The sequence below is a fragment of the Balearica regulorum genome, chromosome 5, assembly GCF_011004875.1.
Source record: "Balearica regulorum gibbericeps isolate bBalReg1 chromosome 5, bBalReg1.pri, whole genome shotgun sequence".
NCBI lineage: Eukaryota > Metazoa > Chordata > Aves > Gruiformes > Gruidae > Balearica > Balearica regulorum.
The window spans coordinates 59346898-59359845 of record NC_046188.1 but is presented as its reverse complement, the minus strand read 5'-3'; the positions used below and the strand labels follow the sequence as shown (position 1 = coordinate 59359845).

At 36.7% G+C, this 12948-nt stretch overlaps 1 protein-coding gene across 1 annotated transcript; it reads left to right on the top strand.

The window, feature by feature from the left end:
* The first annotated feature begins 281 nt into the window (after positions 1 to 281).
* LYVE1 (lymphatic vessel endothelial hyaluronan receptor 1) lies at positions 282 to 10362 on the top strand. The gene is made up of 6 exons (XM_010301680.2): positions 282 to 562; positions 4933 to 5092; positions 5193 to 5332; positions 7837 to 8136; positions 8890 to 8968; positions 9736 to 10362. Exons 1-6 carry the CDS (start codon positions 481 to 483, stop codon positions 9920 to 9922), a joined length of 948 nt encoding a protein of 315 aa, XP_010299982.1. The 5' UTR covers positions 282 to 480; the 3' UTR covers positions 9923 to 10362.
* Positions 10363 to 12948: the final 2586 nt, after the last annotated feature.

Genomic DNA, 12948 nt, shown 5'->3' with positions numbered 1-12948 from the left:
GAATCTATGCCCTTCCAATTCCAAAAGAAAAATTCTGCCTGGCATGGTGTAATACAATAGAGAATTCATTTTATTTACCAGATGAATAGACAACATGACTAATGAGCTGATAATCAGTAAAACAGGAAAAAACAGCAAAAGAAAAATTTCTTTCAAAGTATTTACTGACTTAGCAATCTAACAATCTTATCTCCCTTCCTCAGATGTGTTTTCTGAGTCAGCAGTTGTTAAATTTTCCAGCAAACCCTACATGAAAGAAAGTGTAAAGGGTGATTAGGGATTTCCAGTCAGTGACCTCACCTTTGAGTGGGACAGTCAACACATTTGCTGTGACATTCTTTCTATGAAGCAGTGCAGTGACGGCTGAAGTTGCTTTCAAGAAGTCATCTCAAACGTGGTCTGACAGTATCCAATGCCTTAACTTTTCTTAGTACAGGAGACAAATCACCTTGAATTTCTTAATTTTCTCAGCTGGTGACAATGGCAACTTATTTTGGAGTTACCTCAGCAGTATTTTCCATCTGGGTTATGACATTCATGGCTCAAAATTACTTTATAACAGGTATGTAAAGTTCCACTTTTAAAGTCTCCTAGTTGAACTAAAGTACTTGAAACTACTAGTTGAAGTAAAATACTTGAAAAAGTAGCTAGATTTGCAAACAAAAATGGGGGGAAGGGAGCATATGCAAATGTGTTTATGGCATAGGAAGCCACAGAGTTTTGAGAATACAGTGCAAAGAAAACTACTCTAGCATATAGGGGAACTCTTTCATTGTTAATCTAATTTAATTGTTGTCTAAATGTTGTAGAATTATTGTCTAAATGCTACAGAACTGCATGTTTTAAAGATTTGCAATTGCATTTAGGATTAAGTTCAGATTTATTGAAATGTGATTTTATTTTGTATTATTTAAAATACCACAGCAAACAGTTTTGTACAATCCTCAGAGAGCAAAACATGCATGAAACCAGTTCTGGGTGTCCATAATAAAATGCTATCTTTAATGCAAAGTATTTTGCTCTGATTTGGCAATGTCCTGACACTGTCTTGATTTGCAACATTGAAGGAAATGCGTGACAGGGATCTCACAGTTCATCTCCAGGGCAGTCATGCCTGTCTCGGTTAATACAGTGCAAAAGTTCCTGTTTTATGTAAATTATCTGTTTGAAAAAAAATAACAGAAAATTGCCAATATCAACTTCATCACACAGTTCTTAGATAACCCTCCTCCCTCAAACATTATTATATGAACCTATTTTTTTCAATCAGGGTCATATAATACTCCTTTCTTCTATATGTTAGTGAAATTTGAATGTTGTCTTCAAATTCCGTAATCAACTTGACACAATCTGTTCTAACTGCAGTAGCTACTAAGATATCTGCAGATACTCAATGTACATCAGATGTTTCACTGTAATTTTCAAGAAGTGCATGTTCTACCTACATAAACCTTTGTTGCAGACAATTGATTTTCTTAACTACTGAAAGGCTTCTGAAGGAAACCTGGACTGAACGAATTAGATGCTCAACTCGAGTCCTGTTGAAATTCCACAGGATTGGAGTACCTAAAAACAGTAGTCTCCTCCAGCAATCCCAACCACTGAATAATTTTCACTGGGGAAATGGAGAGCTTGAGTCTTAGTTCCCCTCCAGTCCTCCCTTGGGGTACCTACTCATGCTCATTGGTCCAAGAGCTTCAGCTAAGCTCAAGGCTGATCTCCAGCTGTGTCTTTGATCTGTGTTGTAGCATGCCCTGTCCCCTCCTGTAGTGACTTACTGACTGGGCTTCACGGATGGACCCTGGACTTAAGCTGTAGCTAGCCTTGTCTCCAGGATGGACTTCAGGCATGTGTTATAGGTAGCACCATCTTCTGCTGTTCCCAAATGGACTTTCTGAATGAACCCTGTGCCTGACTCATTGTCTTGCTCTCTCTGGGGCTGCCAGTGAAACCTGTCACTGTCACCACTGTGGTCCTGTTCAGGTGCTGTGGGACTGTGCCGTGGTTGGTGAGGGCACTGTCCTGCCTGTACTGTGGTCACCCTCTGCTCCTGGCTCCTCTTTCCTTGTGGAACAGCCTTATTGTTGCTGCTTCCTGACAGCAGCAGCAAAAGGAAACTCTCTCTAATAAAGCAGAGTGAAGACTTGGGGCAAGGCAAAGAGATAGAAATAGCTTTCCCCCCAAAAGCAAGAGAACTATTACACAATAGAGCCAATATCCATACCTTACAAGAATGGAACCATTTTCTTCCTGTCCTATGCCAACTTTGTCTTCTTGTGAGATTCTTCTGCCTTCTGTCTTCTCTTACTGAGAAAGGTCTTCCCACCTTTCTCAGTAAAACAGATTTCTCATACAAGACCCAACTACTGAGTAAAATGTCCCATCATTAGGAGGTTAACTAAATAGAGCAAAGCTTAAAGTACAGCCATGTGCAGCTTGTGGACCAAAAAGGATAATATGCTTCTGAAGGATTAGTCTGTCTCCTGTACAAACTCAGTCATCTTTAGAACAGAGTTCAGAGGTGATTTAAGTGATGAAAAGACCTGAAGAGGCTACTGTTCTCTTTCTGGATTTCTTCCTTGCACTGTAAAACCATCTGGAATTTAGATTGAAGCTGATAACTTTTCCAAAACTTTTCCCTTACTTCGCCATTTTGTTTTAAAAGGCTTAGTGAATTCTAAGGTACAACTTTGGTCCATGTCCTACAGCCACTTTTCTTATCACTTAAGACTTAATTTTCTGGTACTGAATTTTTATATTGTGCTATGTATCTATCATGCCATTCCATGTAAAAAATGTTTGTCCTGTAATTGAATGACTAAAGACTGTAACAGTTTACAAGGTTTCAGGAAATTCCATTCAGTCAGCTGCTCAGCTTTATTTGAGATTTGTAAGGTTGGTCATTGAGAAACTTTCATTCTCAAGATGACATTTTTTTAAAAAGTTGTATTAGTTCAAATCTAAAGATAGGAAAATAATTGACTAAGTAAGCAATAAGAGTGAGACGGAAGTCTGAGCATGAAAAATAGTAAGGGGAGAAAGGAATTAGGCCTAAACCCTAGAGGAGGAATGGGATCTTGAAAACTAGGAAAGAGGAATTGTGGCATTTGCCTCAGCAGCTGAGACAGGGAGTTACTCAGGAAACCAGAAACAATTCTCAAGAGGACCGTGAGAGTTGCCAGTTAGCAAAAGGGAATCAAGAAAATTTAATATTGGAATACCTCTCTGACATAGAAGTACTTTGGCCAAGATGAAGACATACAAGAGGACATTCATGAAGTCAGGCTGGCTGAAAGGAAGAAAGATGTGAATCATCTTCACACTGGGACCACTTGGATAGACTTGAGGTCCTTGGTACCTATGCACACATCTTCACTGAGTAACAGGGTTTCTCTGCATCCTTATGGAATATGTTTGGGCTGCTCTTATGTTCAAGTCAGGGCTGTATGCAGCCATGATTTGGCTATGGGAACTGCTCAAGTGTTCAGTGGCTCACCTGCCATGTGACTAGGTCTACTCCGTACCAGGAAGTGCTAATGGGAGGCCACAGCTGAGATAAATCCACCTAATTCAATGATTGCTCTACCAAACATTTAAGTCCAACTAAACTAAAAGTAAGGACAGCAGAGACACATCTTTGAACAAAAGCAGTTTCCAATCCCACCATACCCAATGGGAGCAGGAGTGAAAAGCCTGCCTTCTTTTAGCACTCCAAACAAGCTTAGTTATCTTTTTATCCCCTTCTCATCGTGGGAGTGGCTTGGCTGCTCGTTCTATCTTTTAATTCATAAAATTCAATTTAACCTCTGTTGCTAAGAAATCATTGTGGATCTGCAGGCATCACTTCATCCTGCCTTGAGAGTTCATGGATTGCCTGTATTCTGATGCATAGATTTTATGAAGTATTCATTAGTGTACATACCTGGTGGGCACACAGTCTGAAAAGCATGTTGAGCATGGAAGTAACACCTATGGCTGTTGGTTACCTGAAATGTTTGCAATGAAATGTTGAGATGTTTCATTTAATATGGCATCTATTGCATGTAACTAAAAAAAAAATCTTTTTCCAGCATATGCTTCTGGTGGAGGCAAAACAGTAATATCCTTTCTCCTTCTCTGTGTCAAATCCTGAGTTCTGTCCTATGTCCTTAACACAGGCTAAGAAAGTACAGCAGAAGTAATCAGAGCTAAGCTATGCCTTTCCTGGTGCAACTGTAATGGATAATGTGCCAGCTGTGGCTATCGAAAAAGCTGGATGAATGGCCTATGGAGGAGAAATGGGGAAAAGTGTCATAAATTCACCTGGCCTATCCCCTCTTTTCCTGCTGCCTGCCAACCACTCAGTAAATTGAACACTTGACAGTGGCTGTGGGGTGGAAGCATCATGCCAAGCTAGAAAAAAAAAAAGATGAGGAGAAATAAGGAACGTAAGGAATAATAAAATCTTTATAGGCATATTTTCTTGTTGGTGTATTAATTCCATGAAAAAATATGTATAATACCTTTGATAGAACTCACATTGGTTGAGTGGTGTACTGACAGAATCAGTGCCTCAGTGCAACTTTTAATTTTATCATTTTAACTTTAAAAAAGGAAAAAAACCTGTCTGATTACTCTTCCCATTTTGCATGAATAAGTATGACAAATAAGAATGTCTTTAGTAAGACACTGACTCCAGGTAATGACTCAAATGCCAACTGTATGTGCATTCAGTCTAATAACAGCCAAACCTCTTGAAATTCTAGACTATTTTGTTAGAAAATAAGTGCTATTTTCAAAGTATACCTTTTTGCTAAAAATTATTTTTCTGGTATCCTCAAACTAGAAACATTTAACAATGTTCAATTCAGTTGAATGTGATGTTAAAATCTTTATGAGGAATACATGTTAATATTCAAATACTAACCTTGAATCTTTATGTCTAAATTACAGGTTCCATTCTTTCACCTTGCAGGATCACAGGTGTAGGAATTTATCTTGAGGAGAAAGTGAATTTCTCAGAAGCAAGTAATGCATGTAATCAACTGAATCTACAATTGGCAAGTAAAGACCAAGTTGAAAAGGCTTTGAAACATGGCTTTGAAACATGCAGGTATATGATTAGTGTCTCATTACCTTTAGTGAACTCCTTTACACATATCTGAGGCTGGTGATAAATCTGACACTAAAAGGACTGATGCTTTTTATTGTAGCTATGGATGGGTGAAAGATAGATTTGTTGTCATTCCTCGGATAACATCCAACAAGAAATGTGGTAAGGGCAACATTGGACTAGTGGAATGGCATGCTGAACACTTTAGAACATTTAAGGTTTATTGCTTCAATTCCTCAGGTATGTAAGCGTGACAACTACATTTTTGTGTTTTGGTTTGGTTTTTATTGTTTTTTTAATATCTGCATGGAAAAAATCAAACAAGTGAGTGAGTTCTTGTAATTTGTTGGCCCTTTCCCCAGTCTTAAATGTTATCAAGCTGTATTTAGCTCTGAAAGGGAAAAAAAGCTTTGAAGAAATACAAAAGGTCAATTCAATTAATCTGAATTAATAATTTGGTGCTGCCATGAAAGCTCTTGACTTGCTTGTACTATTCTGTAATGTCAACACAATACTCTTAACATGTTTGATTATTTAGGCACATTAATTTGAAAGACAGTGAATCAAATCTTTAACCAGAGTGTCTGTGTGTGGCATGTATTTTCTTGCAAAAAGACCAACAATGGGGTACTTCAGGAAAAGCTGAATGTTTTTTGAAAAAAGGAAGTGTGTCCAGGGAACTAAACTAAAATATAAGCTAGAACAGCTGGGACACCATAAAATTAACTAGATTCCCAATCTATTATCAGTAAAATCAAACAGCTTCCTTTAATGTGCATCATCCTATGTGTGAAAAGACCTGTCCTTCCCCTCATTCTTGACTCCATTCCCAGATTGAAGATACAACAGTCGAACTAACTTGTAAGTTAGATCTTCTCAGCACAATAGATCAATATGGTTTCTTAATGACTTCTGTGGTATTAACTAAAATAAATATTTAACTAGAGGCATCGTGTTCCTGCTAGTGACCCATATGTGTGGTTATTATGTAACACCTATCCCAACAATTAGACCGTGTGCAGGATCAATAAATTATTTCTAAGCAGTCCCTTGACCTTGCCAATGAGTTTTAAATGAGAAGAGTAAGAGATTATGTTCAAAATCCTGAAATTTTTCAGGAAAGGTGTGTGAATAAGGGTTGGAAGGAGCAGGAGAAAGATGAATAGGTAAGATATGTTGATGTAAAGATATAAAGACCTACGACCATGTCTGGTGACTGCACGTTGGAGTTTACAAAGAGACTGACAATAAAGCTGTTAGGGAGAAGGCTGTGCCTTCAGCAGTGAGACTTTGTTCATGATCTTGGGCTATTTTAGTGAAGGAGGGTAGGTAATATAAGTAGTTGGCTTACAAAGTATCTGACTGCTGATAAGAAAGGACTGCAGAGAGAAAGCATCATTAAAAATTGACTTATCACCTAACCTGTTAAGTTAAAAATGACATGATTGGGCTAACTTAGTTTTTCTCTACAGTCCAGAGCTTTTATTGATGAATGTACAGGTGAATTAGTAATTAGGCAACATGCTCTAAAAGAAGCTGCTCCTATTGGTACTGTTATTTCTTCTGTTCCTATGCAACATGGTGTTTTGGTGCATTTCCTGCATCAGAAATGTCAGGTAACAACAAAGCAAATTACTTGCTTTGTTTAGCTTTAATTCAAAAAACTTATACCGTTACAGTATGTGAAGAAAGTTAAGCTTGCTAAATAGTTAGAAACTAACTTATAGTTATGTATATTTAACATTGGGATGATTTTGCATTTCTTCATCTTAATTGCCAAACTGTTGCCTGTTCTATAAATTTCAAAATATTTGGCAGAAGCTCATTCTGTCAATTTTCTTTGTGCCAAAGAAATGCCAAAAACACTTAAACTGTAGTGGAAAAAGTAAAAGGCCACTGCCATTTAGCTTTTTATTCTGTGAATGTAACTGCGTCATCAGACTTCCCACAGGGATTTATTGGAGAACAGTACATACGTCGTTTCCCTGTTATTTATGTTGTAATCTGCTTGTTACTTTAGTGAAATTTTTATAGCTTTACAGAATATAGAATTTCACTAGAAAAGAAGAATTTTCATATTTTCACATGAACCTGATTCAGAACTCAGCTTTTGCATTTACATAGAAAAATCCACTTGCACCCATGTTTTTATGTAGACAACATTCACATCATTTAAATAACTTTATTTCTGAGTGCGCGTAGAGTTTGTTTCTTTGTAGCCCCCATTAGAATCATGTCACTTTTTCATTTCACACTGGTGTCTGCTTTACCTGAAAGTTTTATGAGCTATTTTTGTTTCCTGGAAATCAAAGTAGTGTTCCAAGTATCAACAGTGCATGCATATGTTTTGAACGTATACATAATACAATAGAAATATTTTTGAATCTTGGGTCTGTGGTTAGGTGTCCTGCTCTGCAGGAGGTCATATTATTTTTTTTTATATGCATTATTATTCTAAATACGTTTCAGGAGGAACCTTGTCATTGGTATGCAATTATAAAATGAGCACCACACTTGCTCAAAAAAGTATTTAATTATGTGATTAATGATAAAAGGTGCGTAATCTGGGTTGTAGCCACACATTTGAAATAGGCATGCCTGATTTGGGTAAGGCTTTTGTGAATAAACAAATAATAATTTCCAGAAGGGAATGACTGAGGAACAATTTCTATAAACATGTGTGTACAGTAAGTACAAAACTAACATGCAACACAACTCTTACATATTTCATTTCCCTGCTGCAGATGTTCACATTAATTCGTGTAAACCAGATCCAACTACAACCATACTACCTTCATCAAGTGCACCAATGGACTTAACTGCATATTCAGGCTCTGATTTGACTGAGAACATCACAGCAGTGCCCAATGTGACTGAGTCAGAACAATCCCTGAAAAATATAAAATTCCGTGTAATATGTATAACTGAAACTATATTACCAACAGAGGGGACTACTACAAAAATGCCAGAGGAATACTCACTGACTGACTCTTCTAGAAACACTTCCCAAGCTGCCTTTAAGAACGGTGCCATCGTCTTTGGAGGTAAAGGCCATATGTGGTAGCTATTTAATCAGAAGAGCTACTTACATAGACATTAGTAGTAAAACCGTTTACTGCTATTTTTGTTTGCTGCTCCAGCATCCATTTTGATATAGCTGAACCTGGAGGCAGAATACGAGTCTTATGGTTTTGCAAAAACAAAGTTTATAAGGCAGAAGATTTGAAAATAATTTTTAACAAGTAGTAAGATCTTAGTTTATGCTTTTTGATAATATTTTATTATGAAATGGTGGAAATTCATTCTGGTTAATGTGATTTGGGGTAAATACATTTCTGAGAAAGTCTTAGCAAACACCATATGCTCAGAGTAATGGAAAACTCAGCAGGCTCTTAAAAACAAAGGAAGCCAAGAAAGTTTTAAGGAGAATTTTTGTTCCCCAAATATGGAGGTGTTCTCCAGATATGAGCTATGAATAAGGAATCCTAATATACAGCAACTGAGAGGTAGACTAAATATGAGGAAAAGCACTCTAAGGATAGTTAATCACAAAAATGTGTTCTCTAGGCAGGTTGTGAAAACCCTCCAATGAGCAGATTAGACAAACATCAGGGATTGCCTAAATACCTGTTTTACTCTCTTGAAACACCTCCTAACACCTCTATTCTTGAGTTGATGTGTACGTACCTCTTACACTAGGCTATTTTTAGAAGAATCTGGATTCACGCTCATGAGCCTTTAGAAAGTCAGCATTAAGTACATATAAAAACTCTGTGCTTTCTCACTTTTATCTCTAGGTATCCCCACTGCACTTCTTGTACTGGCAGTCATCTTCTTCATTATTTCAGTTGTTCTAGCCATCTGCTATATCAAAAAGTAAGTTTTTCTTTTTACTTTTTCTCTTGGACTGAGTTAACTCCTAGAGTATAACCAGTGAATATTTTAAATATATAGCTAAAGAGCAGAGAAGTAATGATAATGACATACCATTGTAGCACAAAGAACAAAATCTTAAACCCTGTTGTTATGCAGATAAAGTTGTTTGTTGCTGTTGCCATTCCCTGCTTTAGAAAAGGAACCAAAGATAAATATTGCCTATTTTTGATTAGTCAATCACGCCTAGTGTTAAACTTTTCCAAGTGTGCCAGAATAGCAACAATGAAGTGTGCACCTGTTTGTATATAAGCCTGTTTATACAGTTTTATTCTTGTTTCTTTCTATGTCAGACTCAAGGTAAAAGTTTTTTATTCTTGGACTATGATTGTGTTCAGAAAAAAATCATTATTGAACTCATTTGTCATTTGTAAAGATCTTCAGCAGAGTGCATCAATAAATAGTATCAAAAAGTTGTGTGCATTTCTCACACCCTAGCCCAGATAGCTTTATTGTTATGTACCACAAATCCTGAACATACATTGCCTGTTTTAAAAAAAATACAAGAATATTTCTTTTAAAAGCACACTGCTTGAAATAGCACAATGATCTAGCATGCCACTAGACTCTGTGAGACTTATGTCTCTGTGAGATTTTTGCTTGAGTACAGTAAAGAAAGTTGATTCTAGGTATTTTTCACTTTATTTCTTGAGTGATACTACCAAACTATGTCAGAGTTTCTGCTTTACTATCATTTTTTCTATTTAAAGGTACAAGAAAACCTTCCCATTTTCAAACAAGAATGAGCAAAAAGAAATGGTTGAAACTACTGCCCTCAAAGAGGCTAAGTCAAATGACAAAACACAGGAGAAGGAAACAAAGAATAATGGAAAAAAGGTAGAAGAGTCTAAAACCAAACCTGAGGCCACAGTAAAATGTCTAGAAGCAGAAGTTTAAGGGGAAGAAAGTACACTTCTTGGTAGAAATATAAAATGAAGCACACAGAACTTAGCAATGCTTTTGAACATGGGTGATATTGTAAATACTCATGAATGAATATTTTTTCTATCTTAACATAAGAAAACATGTTTTTTAATAATTACGTCTTTAGCTATAAATGCTCTTGCAGAACATCATGTATCTTATTTACATGAAATAAAAAAAATCCATATTACAGCTCATTTTTCATCTTTATTAAAGAAGTAATTAGGAATATGCTATTAAAGACATGCAGTGTGTTAACTATTGGTATGGAATTCAGATCAGTATATAATAAAAAGGTTTCTTTCATCTGGCTGGAGGATGTCTGCTAACTTCATGTCTAAAATAAAATGATGATAGTGTAGCTCTTCCTCATGTAGATTAGCTTATTTCCATTAAGTAGTTGCATACAGTTTTTTTTAAAAAAAGTCTGTTTACAAACAGAAGAAATAAGTATGTTTACAAGTGAGTAAAAAATCAAAAGATCAACCCACTGTCATTCAGGTACCCAAGGAAGGGTACAAAGATGCTGATGTTTATATATACACAGCAATGAATAACTTTCTTTGAAGATATCTTCATCATATCATAATTTACTGTTTTATTTATTAAAACCTGTATCATTTTTCTGCATCAGATATTTGACAGGGGAAAAAAAAATCTTGAACTGTATCTCAACAGTTGTATTTATGATCTTTTGTGTATATTTAAGTAAGTGTGGCTTTCATAATAAAGATCTCAAGTGGTATGGGACTTTACAGTACTTTGTAAAAAAATAAAGTATGGTAGATATGTTTGTCTGGACAATTTATTCTCATGAAAACTGTCTCACAGTAAAAGGCTTGTATAACCTTAATGTTACAAAAGTAATTAGTTGTTACAAAAGAACACAACTAGCAATTTATCAAATATTTTTGTGAATAAATGGTTTGGATAATCTCCTTCACATATAAAAATAAGTTGTTATGGCAAAGAAAGTTTCTTTTTAGATCAAGCAGTTTGAAAAACATAGTCTTAAATCAAATAGCAATAGAACTGCTCACTTATATTGTGTTTTCTACAGGGTTATCTACAGGTTTGATTCACAGAAATTTAAAAATTGCCCAGTGGTTATATATTCCACTAGATAGTCCTAGTGTATTGCTAATAGCATACTTAGAGATTGGCTGTGTTGGTTTTTCTTTTCTCTTTTTTTTTTTTTTGTTTGTTTTGTTGTTGTTGATAGCTCAGAAATATTTCATGGCTCCAAGCATCTGGACTATGTTGATACGCAGTCCAGCACTGCCATTAAAGAAAGACTGTGATTCAGTACAGCTCCAAAAACCACTAATTTCAGATGTCCATCAACAGAATTTCAGTAGAAAAATGTGCAACAGAGGAAAGCACTAGATACAGCCTTCCCACTCAGTTAAGTAATTCCTCTCCTTGCAAAATATCTTGCCATATCTCTCTCCTGGCAACTTGACTGAAAGCACCCTATACCACGTGACCAGTGAGAGCAGACGGCAGAAATAAGGCCATCATGAAAGGCCACAGCCAACACTTGTCATGATGGTGTCAGAATAGCAAACAGGCTTAAGGATGCAGGCAACACTAGTGGATACTGGGTAATGTTGGACTTTTTTGTGACATACTACAATTTCCCTTCCGCCTCACTTTTCCATGTTTTAGAGATTAGAAATTACCTGTTTCTCCATTATTTTCCCCACTACCAAGAGATAATTATCTATCACTTCTCTTATTCTCCTGCTACTATTACCTCTATTCCACAGGTATCAACTTTCTTTTCTCTCAGATTGTCTCATTCACACCTAAAGAAATTCAGAAAATCGTTCTCTAGTTCCACCCCAGGCTGGAAGTTTGTTGCTTCTGTTTTAGATCTAAATAAGGGCTTTTTTTCCCCCTGAAGTGTTTACTCTCTAAAAAATCTGTACTAGTTGATATAGTAAGATATTGCCTTAACCTATAAATGTCTGGGCTTATCCGACACCTTAAAAACTCAGGTAGGTTTCATCCTGACCTTCACACTGACACCTGGCAATTGCACATAGTATAATCTGCCCTTCCATTACACAATTTATGCCAGCACTACATAGGTTAGAAGGAACCTGTTACACTGTTCTGTATGTAACGCTAGCTATAAGTACTAATCAACAAGTACTGTATATAACGAGTACTATTCAGTCATATTTGAATTAGAAAGTACAGAATGGTCTTGCTCATTGTTTAATGGAATTGCAAGGGATGTACCACCACAAAGCAAACAGGAAACATTTAAGTTCTAGACAGAAAGTATCAAAAAACCAAACCCTTAACTGGTAGTAGCAGAAACTTAAGAGAAAGTCTTCATTATGTTTCTGACTTTTCTTAAGTGTCACGCTTTTTTTTAATGAGACATTCTCAACAGCTATGAAGTTCCTTGATGTCTCAGAAATTGCATTTTGCTCAAGTATCTTGTACAAATAATTCATTCCACCTAGCAGGAGACCACAGTTTCTATTAGTCATTTGACAGTAACACTACTCGGATTCCCACACTGAGGCTACAGATGTTTGCTGACCTTAGGCGAAAGGGAGGGTTGGCCTGCAGGAAATACAGCGAGGTTCCCAGTCCAGCCCAATCCTTGTCTGGAATATAGGGGTGCCTTTATCGTGGGAAGTACGTGTGTCTCTGTGTGAACAGAAGTGGGCAGGAAGGGGAAGTACTACTCCTTTTCTCCTCTTTAGAGAAGAAAAAAAAAAACAAACAAAACAAAAAACTCTAGAATTAAGCCTTAAAGCATCAGGATGTGGATGACCTAGAGGATGTTCTAGGATTTCTGTTCCTAAATGGCTTGTTATCATTTATGGGTGTTGGAGATTTTTTGTAGAAGGGTCAATGAGCATCAATCTTTGCCACACACACCCAACTCCCACATCCTCCCCACAGACCCCAGTGCTCCCTCCCCCCCGCTATTCTGGCAGGGCGGGGTGGGATTTGCACTGGCAGTTGCTGGCCTGTGA

Bases quoted from the DNA above. Each gene is read 5' to 3' on its own strand.
- LYVE1 (XM_010301680.2), top strand. From the start codon at position 481: ATGGCAACTTATTTTGGAGTTACCTCAGCAGTATTTTCCATCTGGGTT. The intron at 5,093-5,192 runs GTATATGATTAG...TTTTTATTGTAG, and splicing joins CATGGCTTTGAAACATGCAG to CTATGGATGGGTGAAAGATA. The intron at 8,137-8,889 runs GTAAAGGCCATA...TTTTATCTCTAG, and splicing joins CGGTGCCATCGTCTTTGGAG to GTATCCCCACTGCACTTCTT.